The 23,329-nt window shown below is 44.1% G+C and overlaps 2 protein-coding genes across 4 annotated transcripts in view; one reads left to right on the plus strand and one right to left on the minus strand.

Annotated features, from left to right (window-relative positions):
• Positions 1 to 6,874: 6,874 nt before the first annotated feature.
• Positions 6,875 to 8,818, minus strand: LOC115203026 (calcium homeostasis modulator protein 6-like). The gene is made up of 2 exons (XM_029767300.1): positions 8,242 to 8,818; positions 6,875 to 7,849 (listed from the first exon to the last, which is right to left on the minus strand). Exons 1-2 carry the CDS (start codon positions 8,704 to 8,706, stop codon positions 7,697 to 7,699), a joined length of 618 nt encoding a protein of 205 aa, XP_029623160.1. The 5' UTR covers positions 8,707 to 8,818; the 3' UTR covers positions 6,875 to 7,696.
• A 1,031-nt stretch (positions 8,819 to 9,849) lies between these two features.
• Positions 9,850 to 23,329, plus strand: part of LOC115203027 (neuroplastin) — a 36,660-nt gene continuing 23,180 nt past the window's right edge. The window contains exons 1-2 of one of the 3 annotated variants that reach the window (XM_029767302.1): positions 9,850 to 10,490; positions 22,186 to 22,533. In XM_029767302.1, the coding sequence (XP_029623162.1) occupies positions 10,415 to 10,490; positions 22,186 to 22,533 (424 nt within the window). In that variant the 5' untranslated portion in view covers positions 9,850 to 10,414. The remainder of the gene's footprint in view (positions 10,491 to 22,185; positions 22,534 to 23,329) is intronic. The other 2 variants (XM_029767301.1, XM_029767303.1) reach the window with 2 other exon arrangements.

The raw sequence follows: 23,329 nt of genomic DNA on the forward strand, positions 1-23,329 counted from the left end.
TTCAACAAGCAGGCCTTTCTAATCAACCTGGCCCGTGTATCCTGGAAGGATATTGACCTCATCCCGTCAGTAGAGGATTCCTGGTTATTCTTTAAAAGTGCCTTCCTCACCATCTTAAATAAGCATGCCCCATTCAAAAAATGTTGAACAAGGAACAGATATAGCTCCTGGTTCTCTCCAGACCTGACTGCCCTTGACCAGCACAAAAACATCCTGTGGCGTTCTGCATTAGCATCGAATAGTCCCCGTGATATGCAACTTTTCAGGGATGTTAGGAACCAATATACACAGGCAGTTAAGAAAGCTAAGGCTAGCTTTTTCAAACAGAACTTTGCATCCTGTAGCACAAACTCAAAAAAGTTCCGGGACACTGAGAATAAGAGTACCTCCTCCCAGCTGCCCACTGCACTGAGGCTAGGAAACACTGTCACCACCGATAAATACACTAGAATTGAGAATTCCAATAAGCATTTTTCTATGGCTGGCCATGCTTTCCACCTGGCTACCCCTACCCCAGTCAACAGCCCTGCACCCCCCACAGCAACTCGCCCAAGCCTCCACCATTTCTCCTTCACCCAAATCCAGATAGCTGATGTTCTGAAAGAGCTGCAAAATCTGGACCCCTACAAATCAGCCAGGCTAGACAATCTGGACCCTCTCTTTATAAAATGACCTGCCGAAAATGTTGCAACCCCTATTACTAGCCTGTTCAACCTCTCTTTCTTTCGTATCGTCTGAGATTCCCAAAGATTGGAAAGCTGCCGTGGTCATCCCCCTCTTCAAAGGGGGAGACACTCTAGAACCAAACTGCTACAGACCTATATCTATCCTACCCTGTCTTTCTAAGCTCTTCGAAAGCCAAGTTAACAAACAGATTACCGACCATTTCGAATCCCACCGTACCTTCTCCACTATGCAATCTGGTTTCAGAGCTGGTCATGGGTGCACCTCAGCCACGCTCAAGGTCCTAAAAGAATACATAACGCCATCGATAAGAGAAATTACTGTGCAGCCGTATTCATCGACCTGGCCAAGGCTTTCGACTCTGTCAATCACCACATTCCTATGGGCAGACTCAACAGCCTTCGTTTCTCAAAATATTGCCTCGCCTGGTTCACCAACTACTTCTCTGATAGAGTTCAGTGTGTCAAATCGGAGGGCATGTTGTCCGGACCTATGGCAGTTTATGGGGGTGCCACAGGGTTCAATTCTCAGGCCGACTCTTTTCTCTGTATACATCGATGTCGCTCTTGCTGCTGGTGATTCTCTGATCCACATCTACGCAGACGACACCATTCTGTATACCTCTGGCCCTTCTTTGTACACTGTGTTAACTAACCTCCAGACGAGCTTCAATGCCAACTCTCCTTCCGTGGCCTCCAACTGCACTTAAATGCAAGTAAAACGAAATGCATGCTATTCAATCGATTGCTGCCCGCACCTGCCCGCCCGTCCAGCATCACTACTCTGGACGGTTCTGACTTAGAATATGTGGACAACTACAAATACCTAGGTGTCTGGTTAGACTGTAAACTCTCCTTCCAGACTCACATTAAGCATCTCCAATCAAAAATTAAATCTGGAATCGGCTTCCTATTTCGCAACAAAGCATCCTTCACTCATGCTGCCAAACATATCCTCGTAAAACTGACCACCCTACCGATCCTCGACTTAGGCGATGTCATTTACAAAATAGCCTCCAACACTCTACTCAACAAATTGGATGCAGTCTATCACAGTGCCATCCGTTTTGTCACCAAAGCCCCATATACTACCCACCAGTGCAACCTGTACGCTCTCGTTGGCTGGCCCTCACTTCATACTCGTCGCCAAGCCCACTGGCTCCAGGTCATCTACAAGTCTCTGCTAGGTAAAGCCCCAGCTTATCTCAGCTCACTGGTCACCATAGCAGCACCCACCCATAGCACACGCTCCAGCAGGTGAGGGAAAACAGTATTTGATCCTCTGCTGATTTTGTACGTTTGCCCACTGACAAAGAAATGATCAGTCTATAATTTTAATGGTAGGTTTATTTGAACAGTGAGAGACAGAATAACAACAACAAAAATCCAGAAAAACACATGTCAAAAATGTTAGAAATTGATTTACATTTTAATGAGGGAAATAAGTATTTGACCCCTCTGCAAAACATGACTTAGTACTTGGTGGCAAAACCCTTGTTGGCAATCACAGAGGTCAGACGTTTCTTGTAGTTGGCCACCAGGTTTGCACACATCTCAGGAGGGATTTTGTCCCACTCCTCTTTGAAGATCTTCTCCAAGTCATTAAGGTTTCGAGGCCGACGTTTGGCAACTCGAACCTTCAGCTCCCTCCACAGATTTTCTATGGGATTAAGGTCTGGAGACTGGCTAGGCCACTCCAGGACCTTAATGTGCTTCTTCTTGAGCCACTCCTTTGTTGCCTTGGCCGTGTGTTTTTGGTCATTGTCATGCTGGAATACCCAACCACAACCCATTTTCAATGGCCTGGCTGAGGGAAGGAGGTTCTCACCCAAGATTTGACGGTACATGGCCCCGTCCATCGTCCCTTTGATGCAGTGAAGTTGTCCTGTCCCCTTGGCAGAAAAACACCCCCAAAGCATAATGTTTCCACCTCCATGTTTGATGGTGGGGATGGGGTTCTTGGGGTCATAGGCAGCATTCCTCCTCCTCCAAACACAGCGAGTTGAGTTGATGCCAAAGAGCTTCATTTTTGTCTCATCTGACCACAACACTTTCACCCAGTTGTCCTCTGAATCATTCAGATGTTCATTGGCAAACTTCAGACGAGCATGTATATGTGCTTTCTTGAGCAGGGGGACCTTGTGGGCGCTGCAGGATTTCAGTCCTTCACGGCATAGTGTGTTACCAATTGTTTTCTTGGTGACTATGGTCCCAGCTGCCTTGAGATCATTGACAAGATCCTCCCATGTAGTTCTGAGCTGATTCCTCACCATTCTCATGATCATTGCAACTCCACAAGGTGAGATCTTGCATGGAGCCCCAGGCCGAGGGATATTGACAGTTCTTTTGTGTTTCTTCCATTTGCAAATAATCGCACCAAACGTTGTCACCTTCTCACCAAGCTGCTTGGCGATGGTCTTGTAGCCCATTCCAGCCTTGTGTAGGTCTACAATCTTGTCCCTGACATCCTTGGAGAGCTCTTTGGTCTTGGCCATGGTGGGGAGTTTGGAATCTGATTGATTGCTTCTGTGGACAGGTGTCTTTTATACAGGTAACAAGCTGAGATTAGGAGCACTCCCTTTAAGAGTGTGCTCCTAATCTCAGCTCGTTACCTGTATAAAAGACACCTGGGAGCCAGAAATCTTTCTGATTGAGAGGGGGTCAAATACTTATTTCCCTCATTAAAATGCAAATCAATTTATAACATTTATATAGCTATATACAGCTATATACGGACAATTTAGGTAGTATGTACATGAATGTATAGTTAAAATGACTATGCATATAATATAAACAGAGAGTAGCGGGGGGGGGGGGGCAGGCACACAATGCAAATAGTCCGGGTATAGTCAGGAGTCTTATGACTTGGGGGTAAAAAATGTTGAGAAGCCTTTTTGTCCTAGACTTGGCACTCCGGTACTGCTTGCCATGCAGTAGTAGAGTGAACAGTCTATGACTGGGGTGGCTGGGGTCTTTGACAATTTACAGGGCCTTCCTCTGACACCACCTGGTGTAGAGGTCCTGGATGGCAGGCAGCTTTGCCCCAGTGATGTACTGGGCCGTACGCGCTACCCTCTGTAGTGCCTTGTGGTCAGAGGCCGAGCAGTTGCCGTACCAGGCAGTGATGCAACCGGTCAGGATGCTCTCGATGTTGCAGCTGTAGAACCTTTTGACGATCTCAGGAGACATGCCAAATCTTTTTTGCTTCCTGAGGGGGAATAGGCTGTACATCTACCATTCCAGTGTTTAATTGCTATATTGTCATTACTGGCCTATTTATTGCCTTACCTCCCTTATCCTACCTCGTTTGCACGCACTGTATATAGACTTTTTCTACTGTATTATTGACTGTATGTTTGTTTATTCCATGTGTAACTCTGTGTTGTTGTATGTGTCGAATTGCTTTGCTTTATCTTGGCCAGGTCGCAGTTGTAAATGAGAACTTGTTCTCAACTAGCCTACCTGGTTAAATAAAGGTGAAATAAAATAAAAATAAAACATATTTAATTGAGAAAGCAAAAATGTAAATACATGATTTACTGGCAAGAGAGATTGATACCACTTATTAGCGTAATGGATAGTTGCCTACTTGACAGTGATGGATACTAGCGTTGTTTTATTACATCTACAGCCAAAAACATTTCACATGTATTATATTTGATCATATAAATTATGGCATAACTTCTGTTTTGATAGTCAAGCAAAAGTAATAATATTGTATTCTGCACGTGTTACAGTACTGTACAAAAGCCTGAGCTTTTTCCATTAAATAAATAATTAATTTAATAACAAATGCATTGTACAGACAGACCAGTTGTTACATTTTAATTTGTCCCTGGTTAAACCTAATATCCAGTGTTACACATGAGAAAACACATAACATGACTCCTTTTCAACAGTGCTACATGTACATATTCTGCTTAGTATGAGAGATGACATTATTCAGAGAAAAAGGATTACTGTATGTAGTTTAGCTGAGCCTGGGTTTGGGCCTGGAAGTCAGTGGTCTGGGAGTGATGGGATGTGCCTCACAACAGAATGAGAAGGCCAGTCCAGAGAGGTACACCTCCCAGCCATGGTAAAGCCCAGTCCTTTAGTATATACCTGCAGATAGCCAGAATGGGAAACCATTGGAAGTGAAGTGCAGCGTAGCCAGCCCAGCTGCAATATGGCTGTCAGATACAGTACCAGACACAATTTTGGATACACCTACTCATTCAAGGGTTTTTCTTTATTTTTTACTATTTTCTACATTGTAGAATAATAGTGAAGACATCAAAACTATGAAATAACACATATGGAATCATGTAGCAACCAAAAAGTGTTAAACGAATCAAAATACATTTTAGATTATTCAAAGTAGCCACCCTTTGCCTTGATGACAGCTTTGCACACTCTTGGCATTCTCTCAACCAGCTCCATCTGGAATGCTTTTCCAACAGTCTTTAAGGAGTTCCCACATATGCTAAGCACTTGTTGGCTGCTTTTGCTTCACTCTGCGGTCCAACTCATCCCAAACCATCTCAATTGGGTTGAGGTCGGCTGATTGTGGAGGCCAGGTCATCTGATGCAGCACTCCATCACTCTCCTTCTTGGTCAAATAGCCCTTACACAGTCTGGAGGTGTGTTGGGTCATTGTCCTGTTGAAAAACAAATTATATTCCCACATAGCACAAACCAGATGGGATGGCGTATCGCTGCAGAATGCTGTGATAGCCATGCTGGTTAAGTGTGCCTTCAATTCTAAATAAATCACAGACAGTGTCACCAGCAAAGCACCCCCACACCATCACACCTCTTCCTCCATGCCTTACGGTGGGAACCACACATGCTGAGATCATCCGTTCACCCACTCTGCATCTCACAAAGACATGGTGGTTGGAACCAAAAATCTCAAATTTGGACTCATCAGACCAAAGGACAGATTTCCAGCAGTCAGTCTCCTCTGAACAGTTGATGTTGAGATGTGTCTGTTACTTGAACTCTGTGAACCATTTATTTGGGCTGCAATTTCTGAGGCTGGTAACTCTAATGAACTTATCCTCTGCAGCAGAGGTAACTCTGGGTCTTCCTTTCATGTCGATCCTCATGAGAGCCAGTTTCATCTTAGCACTTGATGGTTTTTGCGACTGCACTTGAAGAAACTTTCAAAGTTCTTAAAATTTTCCGGATTGACTGACCTGCATCTCTTAAAGTAATGATGGACTGTTGTTTCTCTTTGCCTTTTTGAGCTGTTCTTGCCATAATAGGGCTATCTTATGTATACCACCCCTACCTTGTCAAAACACAACTGATTGGCTCAAATGCATTAAGGAGGAAAGAAATTCCACAAATGAACTTTAAACAAGGCACACCTGTTAATTGAAATGCATTCCAGGTGACTACCTCATGAAAATGGTTGAGAGAATGCCAAGAGTGTGCAAATCTGTCATCAAGGCAAACGGTGGCTACTTATATTTTGAATATATTTTGATTTGTTTAACAGTTTTTTGGTTACTACATGATTCCATATGTGTTATTTAATCATTTTGATATCGTCACTATTATTTTACAATGTAGAAAATAGTAAAAATTAAGAAAAACCATGGAATGAGCAGGTGTGTCCAAACTTTTGACTGGTACTGTACATTCTATTTGACCTAGGACTGGGTGTGAAATGAGTCAAAATATGTCGTATTGTTAATGGAATTTATATGATTAAAGGTTTGACTAAATGATTTCACTGTGAAAATGTATAACCGAGTGATTATAAGATGAAGCCTTCCCTGTGGCTCAGTTGGTAGAGCATGGTGTGTGCAACGCCAGGGTTGTGGGTTCGATTCCCACGGGGGGCCAGTACAAAATAAAATAAATGAAATGTATGCATTCACTACTGTAAGTCGCTCTGGATAAGAGCGTCTGCTAAATGACTAAAATGTAAATGTAAAATGTAATGAATGTACTAATGTGTGTGTAGGAAAAGTTGAAGCTTAATGATTTAGCAATGTAAGCAAGACGTTCAAGAAAAAGGGGAACTGTTAACAGACAGCAGACAACTTGTGACTACTGTGAAACTGATAACAGGAGGGGAGAAACTGTTAGGCTTGCAGTAGATTATGTAACATGAGGCAGGATATGATAAGCAATGTATGTGATGGAGAAGACTTGGAAATAAGCATTGACAGTGTTAAAGAAGAGGAGGGGGCATCTGTAAGGGGTATGACATATTGTATGACCAAATGTTAGGTATAAAAGGCTGTGTACATTGTATGATATTCAGAGCTCTCGTAAATAAACGTTCTGACCATTGTTAGCTGGGTCTCAGTCTGTTTCTTTCAACCGGAACCTTACACCTTGTGGTATACAAACTGAGTAGTTAAATTGAAGTTCGGTTTAAGAACATTGATAACTTAATTCACGTAACGCGTATGTAGAAAAAATACATGAAGTACTGACATCATGAGGCAACACATTAGAACTGGCTCAACCAGTTAGTATAAAATTGTCTGCATGACTGCATAAACACATATTTCATTGAAGGCAGGTCCATGACATGAGTGTGTAAGTGGATCCCCACTGTTGCTGGGCCAAATGTGGTTGATGATAATGATAGAAAAGCCTGCACATGGTATACACGTATGTTCATGGTATACACATATGTTCATGGTATACATGTATGATCATGGTATACATGCATGTTGCTCTCATGTACATTCCATGGGTGCAGCATGCAACCATGTGTGGGCTTTTCTGTCATTAGTTTCATGAAATGCACTCACTCTCTGAATGATGGGTTCATTGATAATGCAAAAGGTAAATCCAAAAAATGGTAAAAGAAATCCCCCACAAAATCCTTATTTACAAATAGAAAGAGTACTTTCAAACGAAGCTGTCAATTCAGGTAATTTACAAAGTCTCTACACAAGGCATGGGCTATGGCAAGGGCCTCAGAGCCATCAGAACCATCTGAGAGCTGCCTCAGCGGGCAGGCCAGCCAGGTGAGAGGATGGGTGGGGGTGGAGGAGCCTGTCCTCTCACGTCGTCCTGGTTCTCAGAGAGCTCATCCTGAGCACGGTGAGCTCCGCTACGTCTGCATCCTGCATCTCAGACTCCTGCTGGCAGCTCTCTCTGATCACATACACTATGAGTCCCACACAGATGATTATGAGAAGAAATATACCTATAACCTGATATATCAGGGGGCAGAAATAAAGATTGAATAAGGTGAATAACATCCTAAATGTGACTGCAATGCATAGACTAGACATCTTTGTCATTGATAACATACAACTCCATCACCCCACATAGGTAGAGTGATTTGTAACAGGTAAGAGCTGTGCAGTAGCATGAGGAGCTAGGGGCCATATGTATCAAGTGTTTCCGAGTAGGAGTGCTGACTTAGGATCAGTTTAGCCTTTTAGATCTTAATGAATAAGACGTCATGGACGGGGGGACCTGATTCTAGATCAGCTCTCCCTCTCTGAATCGCTTGATACATATGGCCCCTAGCTCCTCATATAATGAAACATATGCATGTAACAATGTAGCATGCATGTGATATGGATGAAATGAAACTCACCTGAGACACAACAAATAGCTGCTGTGAGCGGAGCATTAGTTCTTGCGGTGTGACATCTCCCTGACTAGTTGGCTCACACCATTTCTGCGGTGCTGCTTTATCAACTATGACAAATCTGCCCTTCCAGTCTGTCATTGCACAAGCAAAGTACTGGCCATCGAGGAACAACAAGATCAGCCAGACGATTGCGGGAACAAAACTGGAAAAAGACACAGTCTTCCGGCACCATGTATCGCACCTGCATCCTTGAATGATCAGCATCAACGTGAAGGCCATGACAGCAGGAATGATGAAGAAGGCAGATGAAAACACTCCGTTCCATTTAGGATTGCAAGGACACTCAAACTCCAGCTCCACCAGCTTCTCTAGTCCCATGAGGATAAATCCAAAAGCCACATTTGAGACCAGAGGACTGTTGCTAAGTTCATTTTTCAGTCTGGTAAGCCATTGTTGTCTACTATCCATACTAAATAGACCAAGAAATGAGAGTAGTAGAGGTAAAAAGCCCAACAGAGGGTGTACCGTTGTGAACACATTGGCAACAGTTAAGTGATGCGTGATTAACAGTTCTAGGGGTAAGTTTTTCCCTCGGGCAAAATGCCACACTTCCTCTCTCATTGGTTTTGAACAAAGGAGGGTGTGTCATCGGCTCTGACCTTTCCCTAGCTGATTGGCTGGTGGGGGGTTTCAGATGGGGTTATATTTTAAATGTACTCTTCCACAGATAAACTAGAGGGAGGAGAGTAAAGTGGAGGGAAGTCCAGTTTGTTCTGCCATTGGGTGAGAAGACCAGCCATTTACAATACTTCCTCTAGCACACAAATACTCACAGTGCAATGGCCGGTGGATACTGTAGTGCGGCAGCAGTTGGCAGCAACTTTGGAATCAATTTCTCAGATAGATTTGGCCACAGAATCAGATTATGGACAGTACTACTTAAAAAGTGTCCCTCAAATGGATATTACATGTGTACTGTATACACACTGACTGAATGGGTTGCCATAGTCTGGCCTTTCATTTATCATAGTGTGTTTTCCACTTGTTTACAAAAACATCTTAATATATACCCATTAAGTATATTGATTTCCCCACTGCTAATGTTCACACACAATATACCCAGTATGATTCAGTTGAATTCTGGCTTCTATAATGAACCACCAGATGTCGCCCATGTAACACCACTGCACAGCTCTGGAATACAGGGATTACAGGGAGGCCATGTTAGTTAGGGTCTGTCTGATTGATACACAGTCCAGTCCAGTCCAGTAACCTGGATTCACTGTATCCTGGGTTATGTTTTCTGGTGAAATGAGCTGCTATGTGTAGTTCATGGCAGGGTTGTTACCACCCAGTGACCTGTTTCCTGTGTATTTACAGTATTATGACGGGGCATGGCATTGGGGAAGATTAAACCACAGCCTATAATTATTTACCCTCAGGCAGGTGGCACATTGATGATTTACTTGAATTCCTTGCAATTATCCGTGTCTCTATAATTGTCATTGGTCAAGAGGTCTACTTTGAGATAAACCACCTAAAGTGGCCACTTTCTTTCTCTATGTGTGCGTGTGTGTTTGCGCGCTCGCGTTGGTGGTTGCTCGCGTTTGTGGATGTGCGTCTTGCGATCAAGCTTTCCTGCGCCACATTTCGATGCTAAAATTCCATATGTCGATAGACTGTCTGTCAATAAAAACGACTGACTCAATAAATATGCAAAGGAAATCAAATTGATGCAGGCAATAATTCGTGCATGTTCAGAATGACTGTTTGTAAAATGTACACTTTTATTTTGGGGTCTAAAGCGCCTCGTTTCTATGAGCGCCAATGCGCATCGGTCTGCGCATCTCTGATCCTTCGGAACTACAACGGTGGACGCTCGCACTGACATCGAAAGACCTCCTCCGCAATCCGATGAAGGAGGCTCCGTTTATGGCCCTACTACATCGGCATCCCTGACGGAGCTATCGGCCTGTCCTGGACCATTCCTTGCTGCCTTCATTTCGTTCTTTTCCGGAGGACTTTATCCTTATAGCCTTCGTAGATCATTCTAAAGAACTCCGCATCCACTCTGCTATGCACCTTTAGACCAGATCTATAATTCCCGCGATCAATATCTTATCTCCCACAATCGCCTTGTCTAGTTCCTGCCTCGTCCTCTCATCGAACCCCAAGAATGCAGCCCAATGCAGTAATGTTGGCTGTGGTCCTTTTTGGAAACTTGATGCTGCATTACGTCTCGGCTCAAAACGGTAAGAATAAAGATGTGACTATGCCCGAGATTGTACACAATCGCAGTCAGACACAGTGTTTTTCTAAATGTTCCAATGAGGAGCCTTCTGTGACTCGAGAACATGTATTTTATTACGATTTGAGGAAAGGGGCGTCTGTCATTTGACATAATGTCAAATATGAGGGGGAATGGGCGCATTTACGCATCGCAATAAAGTGTTTATTTAGAACAAATTTGTTTACATAACTCTGTTCACAGTATTTAGGGTGCTCATATTTTTTTGACCATTTCCCTACGCACACGATTCTCAATTTTATAGTGTAAGGAAATGGATTGAAACGAGATAAATATGCTATTGAAAACCAGAGCATAAATATGTTACTGCAAACCAGAGCATCGCTGTGTTTGCTTGGTGTTTCCTAATATATGCTCTATTAGCTATTTCGTTCTGTTTGGAGTTAGTATTGTATTATTATTTGATGGATACATTGGAATTCCTTAAGTCTCCACGAAGACAGCTGGGTTTCAATGATTTGTCTTCATTGACAAATAGATTACTGAATGCACAGATTGTTGACACTCTTTGATTGTAGCATATTTAGTGTTTGGGATGTAAGTATTGTTATGTTGTGAAGAAGAGCAGCGTAATGGAGTGGAATGTTGAAGAACCTGCCAAACAGTCTGCACGATTCAGGACTGTTAAGCCCATAGTCTCTCTCTGGCTAAAACACAACAAACAAATCATCGGGCTTTTATATTAAAGAGGTCAACGTTCCACTTTATGTGTGTGTCATTTCTACATATCATGTGAATTAATAGGCAGCCATTGTCATTGATATCATTTTTAGTGACAATGTTGATATTTGGAAAGGTCATTACTCGTTTTCTGCCCTCAAAATACAATCTGCCTTCTTGTAAACAGCATCTTTGGTTTCCTGGAAATATTTAGACCCATTAGTTTCTCTCTGTGTGTCAGTGGAGTTGAGATTCTATTACATAATTGAGGCTTCTGAATCCCACTGTTTGCTCAAAGCAGAGTGTCGATAACCTCAGAACATATACACAACTTCCAACAAAACACATTTAGAGTATCTGTGTGTAGCCTACATGTTTGAAGGTTATAATATCTTGTCCCACAATATGATGGATAACCTTTCAAATGATTATCACCAATTTCTTTCCACATTTTGTTGATTTCAATTGTCTCTCCGTGGGCCATCCAAGTTTATTTCTTTCAGTCTTTGATGAACACAGTCACAAGGGGCAGGATTGAGGGCAGCATCATTTGCTTGACATGAAGGATGTCTGAGCCTCCTCATCATTGCGTGCCTTCCCTGACATGCCCCTGATGGATGGCCAATCCCAGTGAATCACTTCTGCCACCCAGAGGGGGCACACCAATCAGAGGCAGCCTCTACACAAAACACATGTTCTCAGAGCTGAGCTACTACTAGCTATTGGTATATTTTATGACAATAATTGTTACAATGACGAAACTTGCAATTTGGATCGTGTTATAGGCCTATAGAAAGCTACTAAAAATCCACTAGTCTATTCCTGCACTGACTTTGCTAATAACTACTTTGTTGAGGGAAAATCTACTTGCTACGATTGTGATATGTTTTAAGATGGATGCACAAATGTAAGTCGCTCCGGATAACAGCGTCTGCTAAAGGACTGTTAGCACTGAGAACACAGAAAGATTGTAATATGAAGTTGTACAGCAATAGGCAGCAGGTAGTCTAGTGGTTAGAGCGTTGGACTTGTAACCGAAAGGTTGCCAGATCGAATCCCCGAGCTGACAAGGTAAAAATCTGTCGTTCTGCCCCTGAACAAGGCAGTTAACCCACTGTTCCTAGGCTGTCATTGAAAATAAGAATTTGTTCTTAACTGACTTGCCTAGTTAAATAAATAAAATAGTCACTCAAAGCAGAATAGAGAAATCAATCATTGGCTCTACTATTCTCACTACCAGGGTTGGTGTCAATTCCATTTAAATTTAGGAAGTAAACTGAAATTCCAAATCTAATTTCAATTCTATTTTATGCTTCTCTATGAGAAAAACATTTGAATTTCAGTTTGAATCTTGAATTGACTTTGTTGAAATGGAATTGACACCAACCCTGCTTACTACTAGTGTACAATGAGTGTACCAAACATTAGGAATGCCTTCCTAATATTGAGTTGCACCCCTTTTTGCCCTCAGAACAGTCTCAATTCGTTGGGGTATGGACTCTACAAGGCTCGACATTTTTCCACAGGGATGCTGGCCCATGTTGACTCCAATGCTTCCCACAGTTGTGTCAAGTTGGCTGGATGTCCTTTGGGTGGTGGAACATTCTTGATACACACAGGAAATTATTGAGCATGAAAATCCCAGTAGCGTTGCAGTTATTGGACACTCAAACCGGTGCACCTGGAACCTAATACCATACCCCGTTCAAAGGCACTTAAATATTTTGTCTTGCCCATTCATCCTCTGAATGGCACACAGACAATCCATGTCTCAAATGTCTCAAAGCTTAAAAATCCTTCTTTAATCTGTCTCCTCCTCTTCATCTACACTGATTGAAGTGGATTTAATAAGTGACATCAATAAGGGATCCTAGCTTTCACCTGGATTCACCTGGTTGGTCTGTCATGGAAAGAGCAGGTGTTCCTAATGTTTTGTACACTCAGTATACATTTATTAATTGATCTGGTGGATAAATTATGTGTGTATGAGGACACGCTTTGATGGTCCCCATCCACAAAGTCAGATCTACGCCCTCTATTGTTTGGTAAAGCCCAAGTGAAGGCATTCCAGTCTTTGCCCAGTGTTAGTGCCCACTCCCTGGGTCCCATAGCGACACCAGGGCTCCCTCCACCATGGGCTCTGCTGAGACTCCCGGGGTCTGTGGTAGACAGACTGGTGCTACCTTGTCGAGCCTCACTGTAACTGGTGAAGACTGATACAACTCCTTTCTTTATAGCCTATTGATGTATTACAGTTTATTAAAGTGATGTCGGGTTTTAGACACTAGTGAGATACAGTTCTGTAGCTGGATACTGTAAAACACATTTATGAGGCTGTTATATAAATACAGTAATCATATTTTAATGGATGGTATACTGATGCTATACTGATTTGGTGACACAAATATGGGTTTACCCTCCAAACAAATGAATTCATATTTCACAGTCTGGATTTAGTGTGAGTGATGTAACGTGGCAGGCTTCACTATGTCACGTTTGATTTCCTCAGCAATATTTCAGATTCGGGGCAATGGAGTGTAAAGAAGTGTAATTATATGGGCAGGGGATTTTAATCACAGTACAGTATGTGTGAAGCAGAGGAGGGAGCTGAGCTGAGACCATTATACCTCTATATGCTTGGGGGGAGCCTGACCAACCATAGATGGCTGAGATTCAGCAACAGATATCTGGAGGACTGTAAATAGCATTGTTCCATTCTGCTGCCAGTCGCTATTTATAGAGCGGAGACACAGCACCCTGAGCACAGAGAACTGTGGCTTTAATGTCCTTTTGCGAAAGTGAGTACATTAACTCTTAATGGATAGCAGCATCCCTGTGCACAGCTGCTTGGATCTCTGAAGACTCACTAGATGCATGTGAACCATTTAAGCTCTTAAAGGGCCTCGTTTTTTTATGCATGACGAATATGAAGAGGGGTTCTCTCCTGTCCCTAACCTGAAGATGCTGCTTATGGCAATGCACCATGGATAATCTCCCCCTATGAACAATTGAACAGCCACTACAGCCGTAATCAAGTTCAGGACATTTGTGTGTATAATATCCTATTTTTGAGTTGACATAGACTACAGACCACAATGTAAATTCCTTTGATGTGAGTTACCAATATAAACATAAACCAACTCAAGCATCAACTCAATGCTGCTCTAAATGCATCTGTTATTTTTCTATAAGATAGAGAGCTACGACCGCTCATGATTTCTTCACGTAGTACAGTATTAGTAGGTTTGTGTGGGTCAAAGCCACAGACAGACAGTTTATCGACACAGTCCCAGTTTCTATCACTAAACACGCTTCATGATCAAATCCCCTGAATCAGGGCCAAGCAACATTATAAAAATAAATCTAAAATGGCATCTCTCTTACAATTAATAAGGGACTCAATCAATGTAACTGCAAGGTACAGAGTAGCTTGGTAATTGTAAGGTAATTTGTAAGTCCATGCTGTATCACTGCCCATGTTCTGAGTAGCAGAGGACACATCTGTGAGACCGGAAAATGTGCTGTGGGACGTAAGCCAGTTCTTCCACTGAGTCACACTAGCCCACTGTGAAACATGATACATACTGCACCGATGGCAACAGCATCAGGCACCCCACAGCCTCCAACACAGTACACACCAGACATACTGTAGCTACTGATGATGATACCCAAATGGAAGACGCTAGACGGAATTTTAAACAAAATGGAGACTTAATGTTGATATGTGGTTGTGTGGAATATTCGTTCTGGGAGATTTGTTTGTGGTTACAATATGTGTTGTCACAGTGTGTCCAGTGAAGAAAACACCTAATTTGATAGTCATTGTCAAAAACTGTTATGGTGACATGGATGAGTGTCAGCTAGTCCTGTGGCATATGGTATCTTAACCATGCTAGCTTTGCACAGTGACAGAGGGCTTGGGTTGTCTGTCATCTTGACCTCCGAAAGGGTTAATCGGGGAGCAATGTTTGCTGGTTGAGGGGGATAAGCCCATTTCAACTGGGGATGGGGGGGTGGGGGGATTTAACTCTCATGAAAGCTGTGGCTCCCCTCTATGACCCGAATGGCTGTCCCTGAGTAGTTACAGTAAGATGGCAGAGGTCACCTCCTCCCTCTCATCTCAGCTGCTGTTGCTAACTGCCATTTAACCACAACACCACTCTAATGCATGCAGGCATCAAGGTTTATTGTTGATTTGTTCAAACAAATTAGGAAATCTATACCCGCCCACCCATCGATGTGTTAAGAGCAGCTCAGAAACAAATACATCATCCTTCAACCCACAGCAGTGACTCATTTACAACTGTCAGAGCAGGAGGCTTTATGAAATCTTGGGCAATCGGCCAAGTGTAACACCTCTTAACCAGATGCTGGAAGCCAGCTAAGTTGGCTCTCCTACAAAAGTCAGATATACTGGCTAAGACAAAGGATTTGAAATTGGTGAAGTGAAATGAAAAAAAATAACTTGTTTTAAAAAATATATATAATAAAAATAATGGAAAAGTGGTGCGTGCATATGTATTCACCCCCTTTGCTATGAAGCCCCTAAATAAGATCTGGTGCAACAAATTACCTTCAAAAGTCACATTATTAGTTAAATAAAGTCCACCTGTGTGCAATCTAAGTGTCACATGATCTGTCACATTATCTCAGAATATATACACCTGTTCTGAAAAGCCCCAGAGTCTGCAACACCACTAAGCAAGGGGCACCACCAAGCAAGCGGCACAATGAAGACCAAGGCGCTCTCCAAACAGGCCAGGGAAAAAGTTGTGGAGAAGTACAGATCAGGGTTGGGTTATAAAAAAAATATCCAAAACTTTGAACATCCCACGGAGCAACATTAAATTCATTATTCAAAAATGGAAAGAATATGGCACCACAACAAACCTGCCAAGAGAGGGTCGTCCACCTAAACTCACGGACCAGGCATGGAGGGCATTAATCAGAGTCAACAAAGAGACCAAAGATAACCCTGAAGGAGCTGCAAAGCTCCACAGCGGAGATTGGAGTATCTGTCCATAGGACCACTTTTTAAACCGTACACTCCACAGAGCTGGGCTTTACAGAAGAGTGGCCAGAAAAAAGCCAATGCTTAAAGAAAAAAATAAGCAAACATGTTTGGTGTTCGCCAAAAGGCATGTGGGAGACTCCCCAAACATATGGAAGAAGGTACTCTGGTCAAATGAGACTAAAATTGAGCTTTTTGGCCATCAAGGAAAACGCTATGTCTGGCGCAAACCCAACACCTCTCATCACCCCGAGAATACCATCCCCACAGTGAAGCATGTTGGTGGCAGCATCATGCTGTGGGGATGTTTTTCATCGGTAGGGACTGGGAAACTGGTTAGAATTGAAGGAATGATGGATGGCGCTAAATGCAGGGAAATTCTTGAGGGAAACCTGTTTCACTCTTCCAGAGATTTGAGACTGGGACAGAGGTTCACCTTCCAGCAGGACAATGCCCCTAAGCATACTGCTAAAGCAACACTTGAGTGGTTTAAGGGGAAACATTTAAATGTCTGGAATGGCCTAGTCAAAGCCCAGACCTCAATCCAACTAAGAATCTGTGGTATGACTTAAAGATTGCTGTACACCAGCGGAACCCATCCAACTTGAAGGAGCTGGAGCAGTTTTGCCTTGAAGATTGGGCAAAAATCCCAGTGGCTAGATGTGCCAAGCTTTTAGAGACATACCCCAAGAGACTTGCAGCTGTAATTGCTGCAAAAGGTGTCTCTACAAAGTATTGACTTAGGGGGGGTGAATAGTTATGCACGCTCAACTTTTTTTGTCTTCTTTCTTGTTTGTTTCACAATAAAAAATATTTTGCATCTTCAAAGTGGTAGGCATGTTGTGTAAATCAAATGATACAAACCCCACAAAAATCTATTGCCTGCCTGCCTGATGTGTGCTCTGCAGTCCTCAGGGGAGAGAGCTCCCCAACTCACTCAGTAGACCGAGCACATGTGTAATGGGCCACCACACAGACTCAGAGGGGATCTATTCACCACAGTATACTCTATGTGATGCTATATGACATTATAATGAAGTGCCTCACATAATAAACAGAGATTAATGGATGCTTGTGACTCAGTCTGTGCTGTACATGAATCCATCCTCATATGGTATCATTTCATTCACATCACCTATGTAATTGTGGTAGTATCCCTTTAACAACATTACAGGCTACTCTCTTCTATGAAAACCTCCTGGTCCTCTTCACTTTCTGTTGCCTTCCAAAAGAGTTGAGGATGAGAGGCCCGTCCAGTTCTTTGATCTCAGCGGATGCTTTAGTTCAGAGGCAGCCTGAGCAGAGTCAGTGGGCGTCCAGGCTGGGCTTTACCCTCTGTGATGATGGGGGGTAGAGGCTGAAGCTAGATGGTCCCAGATGTTTCAGGAGAAAGACACAAGCACTAATTACTCTGCATGTATCTGGGCTTCAGGCAAGATGGCACAAGGTCTGTTTAGGCTCTGGTCTGTGTAAATCAGGCCAGACTGGATCATGTCCACAGCCAAACCATTTACCCTTTTCCTATTGCCATATTATTTTATTTACAGCTGCCTGTGACTCATTTCTAACTGTTGCTGCCAGGGTATGGTACGGTATGATCCCCACCCATGTATTGTTCAGTCTCTGGAATATCTTGCTCTGGGTGGACCAGACCAAAGAGCATTTGGCTTCAGTTGTGTTTTCAGAACATGCTGTTTCTAGCTGTGGAAACACAGTGGTGTTTGACCTAAAATGGAAAATGATAGCCTACAGTATAAACGCAGTCTCTTGGTTACAAACTGATACAGCACAGTACATTACTTTCCCAACCAAAACACTAAGTATCTAGGTTATATTGCAATAATGAAATGTTAGGCACAGCTCATTTTAACCCAGTACTGATAGCTATGCGTAGGCGCCTAGTAACCTCCCCCCCCCACTAGGCAACTAGTAACCTCCCCAGACTAGTACCCCCCCACTAGTAACCTCCCCCCACTAGTAACCTCCCCCCACTAGGCGACTAGTATCCTCCCCCCACTAGGCGACTAGTAACCTCCCCCCACTAGGCAGCTAGTAACTTCACCTCACCAGTAACCTCCCCCCACTAGGCAGCTAGTAACTTCACCTCTCTAGTAACCTCCCCCCACTAGGCAGCTAGTAACCTCACCCCACTAGGCAGCTAGTACCCTCCCCCCACTAGGCAGCTAGTAACCTCCCCCCACTAGGCGACTAGTAACCTCCCCCCACTAGGCAGCTAGTAACTTCACCTCACCAGTAACCTCCCCCCACTAGGCAGCTAGTAACTTCACCTCTCTAGTAACCTCCCCCCACTAGGCAGCTAGTAACCTCCCCCCACTAGGCAGCTAGTACCCTCCCCCCACTAGGCAGCTAGTAACCTCCCCCCACTAGGCGACTAGTAACCTCCCCCCACTAGGCAGCTAGTAACTTCACCTCACCAGTAACCTCCCCCCACTAGGCAGCTAGTAACTTCACCTCTCTAGTAACCTCCCCCCACTAGGCAGCTAGTAACTTCACCTCTCTAGTAACCTCCCCCCACTAGGCAGCTAGTAACCTCCCCCCACTAGGCAGCTAGTAACTTCACCTCACCAGTAACCTCCCCAGACTAGTACCCCCCCACTAGTAACCTCCCCCCACTAGTAACCTCCCCCCACTAGGCGACTAGTATCCTCCCCCCACTAGGCGACTAGTAACCTCCCCCCACTAGGCAGCTAGTAACTTCACCTCACCAGTAACCTCCCCCCACTAGGCAGCTAGTAACTTCACCTCTCTAGTAACCTCCCCCCACTAGGCAGCTAGTAACTTCACCTCACCAGTAACCTCCCCCCACTAGGCAGCTAGTAACTTCACCTCTCTAGTAACCACCCCCCACTAGGCAGCTAGTAACCTCCCCCCACTAGGCAGCTAGTACCCTCCCCCCACTAGGCAGCTAGTAACTTCACCTCACCAGTAACCTCCCCCCACTAGGCAGCTAGTAACTTCACCTCTCTAGTATCCTCCCCCCACTAGGCAGCTAGTAACCTCCCCCCACTAGGCAGCTAGTAACTTCACCTCACCAGTAACCTCCCCCCACTAGGCAGCTAGTAACTTCACCTCTCTAGTAACCTCCCCCCACTAGGCATCTAGTAACCTCCCCCCACTAGGCAGCTAGTAACTTCACCTCACCAGTAACCTCCCCCCACTAGGCAGCTAGTAACTTCACCTCTCTAGTAACCTCCCCCCACTAGGCAGCTAGTAACCTCACCCCACTAGGCAGCTAGTAACTTCACCTCACCAGTAACCTCCCCCCACTAGGCAGCTAGTAACTTCACCTCTCTAGTAACCTCCCCCCACTAGGCAGCTAGTAACTTCACCTCTCTAGTAACCTCCCCCCACTAGGCAGCTAGTAACCTCACCCCACTAGGCAGCTAGTACCCTCCCCCCACTAGGCAGCTAGTACCCTCCCCCCACTAGGCAGCTAGTAACCTCCCCCCACTAGGCAGCTAGTAACCTACCCCCACTAGGCAGCTAGTAACCTCACCCCACTATGCAGCTAGTAACCTCCCCCACTAGGCAGCTAGTAACCTCTCCCCACTAGGCGACTAGTAACCTCCCCCCACTTGGCAACTAGTAACCTCACCCCACTAGGCAGCTAGTAACCTCCCCCACTAGTAACCTCCCCCCACTAGTAACCTCCCCCCACTAGGCAACTAGTAACCTCCCCCCACTAGGCAACTAGTAACCTCACCCCACTAGGCAATTAGTAACCTCCCCCCACTAGGCAGCTTATCTGCTCATGTGCTGATGATACAGTACATTACTGTTGAGCAGGTAGGTTGGGCTGTTCTGGGAGGGCCTGTAATCTGTTGTAGTAAGACGCACGACTCTAGCGCCACAGAGAGACCGCCTGCTCTGCTATCTCTTCCTGTCCCTCTCGTCTTCAGCATAGTCAGAGTTAGGGTTAGGGTGTGGCGGCCTTTTCTGTGATTCATCTGAGGACACATGGCGTAGATCAGGCAGTCAACGGAGGCCTTGCAACAGGAACCCTAAGGCACAACCCAGGTGATTTGGCTTCAGATAGATGAGTGCATTGGGTCTGTGCTAGAATGGCCTTCAACAGGAACCCTAAGGCACAGCCCAGGTGATGAGTGCATTAGGTCTGTGCTAGAATGCTGGCATATGGTTGTACGGGCTAACCTATGCTGTGTAGCGGTAGTATGATTCATGTAATGAGAATGGCGTGCGCACACACACACACACACACACACACACACACACACACACACACGATGATTCTGTGACTTAAGTCCAGCTGATAGTGAACCACAGGATGGATGACCTCTTAAGCTCTTAAAGGGCCTTGTTCTTTATGCATGAGGAATATGAAGAGGGCTTCTCTCCTGTCCCTAACCTGAAGATGGGCGGGAGGTAGCCTTATGGTTAGAGTGTTGGGCCAGTAACCGAAAGGTTGCTGGATCAAATCCCTGAGCTGACAAGGTAAAAATCTGTCATTCTGCCCCTGAACAAGGCAGTTAACCCACTGTTCCCCAGTAGGCTGTCATTGTAAATAAGAATTTGTTTTTAAGTCAGCCTTGTTAAATAAAGGTGTAAAAAAAAAAAAAGATTACCAACTCCAGCATATACACACAGACAATCAGATTGAAAACAGACAGAATGTTTGTCTTGCTGTAGAAGAATAAATGACTACAGTACTAGCCATCAGGCATGGGGTTCAAAGCACATGTAACGTCTGCTGTTTCAGCTTGAATGCATTTCAACACCTTTATGATTCCTGACTGAGTCAGTTATGTTCCGAACCAGATTGGCTGTTAGAGTAGTTTCCTATTTCAGTTCTCATTTGACCAAAATAAAGCACTCAAAATGGCCTGTACATAAGGTCCTCATCATGGCTTCATAGGACTTGACGGAAATTATACTCAGCCAGTGTTACAAGTAGTCACATGACTTTCCATCGGCTCAAGCAGTGCCCTTTGACATAACTGTCACATCACACAACATGAGTTTCCTTAATGTGGCAAACCAACTAAACACTTCAGTACACAGAGAGCTTTGTAATCAGTTGCCATTTCAATCTAACATCAAAGAGGTACAAGAAAGCAAAGGCTTCCTATTATGCAATATCTGTTCAGAAACTCACAGGGGTGTAGTTCTGTGTGTTTCAGTGACTGTCAGATATAATATTGAATCTATTTATGTGGTTTGTAATCTCTGCATGCAATATAAAGGTTGACAGATATGTTTTCTTCCTAACTTATTGAAGAGATGAAGAAACATGTTTTGACTAAGTTGTCCATAATATGTGAAAAATGATTTAGTTGTAGTTCTACTGCATGTCAATTTGCTATGTTCTACGTTAGTGGTTTCACATCTTTATACATTTCACAATGGTGTGAGTAGTGAACATATTTTGCACTGTAAATCCATTTTATTTGTTTGTTTACACAGAAAATATATAACTCTGCTGAATTCCATTGCAAAATTAAATATTTGGATTATTCTGACCATAATGGAAAGCACAGCTATTTATTTTCAGCCATTTGCGTACTGTAGGAAATGAAAATCATCCTAAACCCTGGTGAGATCCCACAGGTGGTTGATGACAGAGACTGTGATTGGTTGGCTGTGACCTCAGCTGAAGGTCGTGTGGCCATGATTGGTTCAGGGATAATAGAGTAACATTGGATAGTGATACATTGGGTTTCAGGGGCCATTAACCTGTTTCTCATTCACACAAATCTCTTACTATTTTATAAACTGTCTTTCTTATAAACTACTTTTTCCCACCCACTTTAAGCTTTGTAGCTTGCTTTTTTCTTGATTTGCCTTTAATCATCCTCTTCTTTTGTTTCCAACTGATCCCTGTTTGATTTGCTCCTACCTCCATCCCCTGGTCTCTCCATCCCCTCCCACTTCCACTCTAACCCCTCTTCCACCCCCCTCCCCTCCTCCCCAATACACTTTTCCTCTCCAGCTGGGTTTGTGAAGTCGCCAATGTCTGAGACTAAGCTCACGCTGGACACCTTTGAGCTGTACTGCGACGTGGTCGGTAACCCCACCCCAGAGATCCAGTGGTGGTACGCAGAGATCAACCGGGTCGACTCCTTCAAGCAGCTGTGGGACGGCGCCCGCAAGCGCCGCGTGTCCATCAACACGGCCTACGGCAACAACGGGGTGAGCGTGCTGGGCATCACGCGCCTCACGCTGGAGGACTCCGGGACCTACGAGTGCCGGGCCAGCAACGACCCGCGGCGCAACGACCTGCGCCAAAACCCCGCCATCACCTGGATCCGAGCCCAGGCCACCATTTCGGTGCTGCAGAGTGAGTGGTCTATGTCCTGTAGTACCTAGCTGGTGAACAAACTAACAATCCCCTGCCTGTCCCACCACCCCACTCCGTTAAAAAAAACACAGCTGTCCCTGGCAAAGACAGACATAAAACAAAACACCAACCACCACCTTGTTATTTGTTCATTTCAAAGACTTGTCTTTGTTTTATTTCTGTATAAGAAATGGGAAGACATTGTATTTTATATTCTCCTACAAGTACTGCCTTTTGTGTTTTAGTTCTATTATGTTGATAGCTCCTATGTGTTCCCTCCTCCCCCTGCAGAATTTGAGGATTCAAATCAAATGAAACTTTATTTGTCACATGCGCCGAATACAACAAGTGTAGACCTTACCGTGAAATGCTTACTTACAAGCCCTTAACCAAAAGTGCAGTTCAAGAAGAGTTAAGAAAATATTTACCAAATAGACAAAAGTTAAAGATAATAATAAAAAAGTAACACAATAAGAATAACGAGGCTATATACAGGGGATACCGGTACCGAGTCAGTATGCGGGGGTACAGGTTAGTTGAGGTAATTTGTACATGTAGGTAGGGGTGAAGTGACTATGCATAGATAATAAACAACGAGTAGCAGCAGTGTACAAAAGGGAGGGGAGGGGGCAAATGTAAATAGTCCGGTGGCGATGTTATTAATTGTTCAGCAGTCTTATGGCTTGGGTGTAGAAGCTGTTAAGGAGCCTCTTGGTACTAGACTTGGCGCTCCGGTACCACTTGCCGTGCGGTAGCAGAGAAAACAGTCTATAACTTGGAGGACTGGAGTCTCTGA

This window comes from Salmo trutta, chromosome 12 (genome assembly GCF_901001165.1).
Source record: "Salmo trutta chromosome 12, fSalTru1.1, whole genome shotgun sequence".
NCBI lineage: Eukaryota > Metazoa > Chordata > Actinopteri > Salmoniformes > Salmonidae > Salmo > Salmo trutta.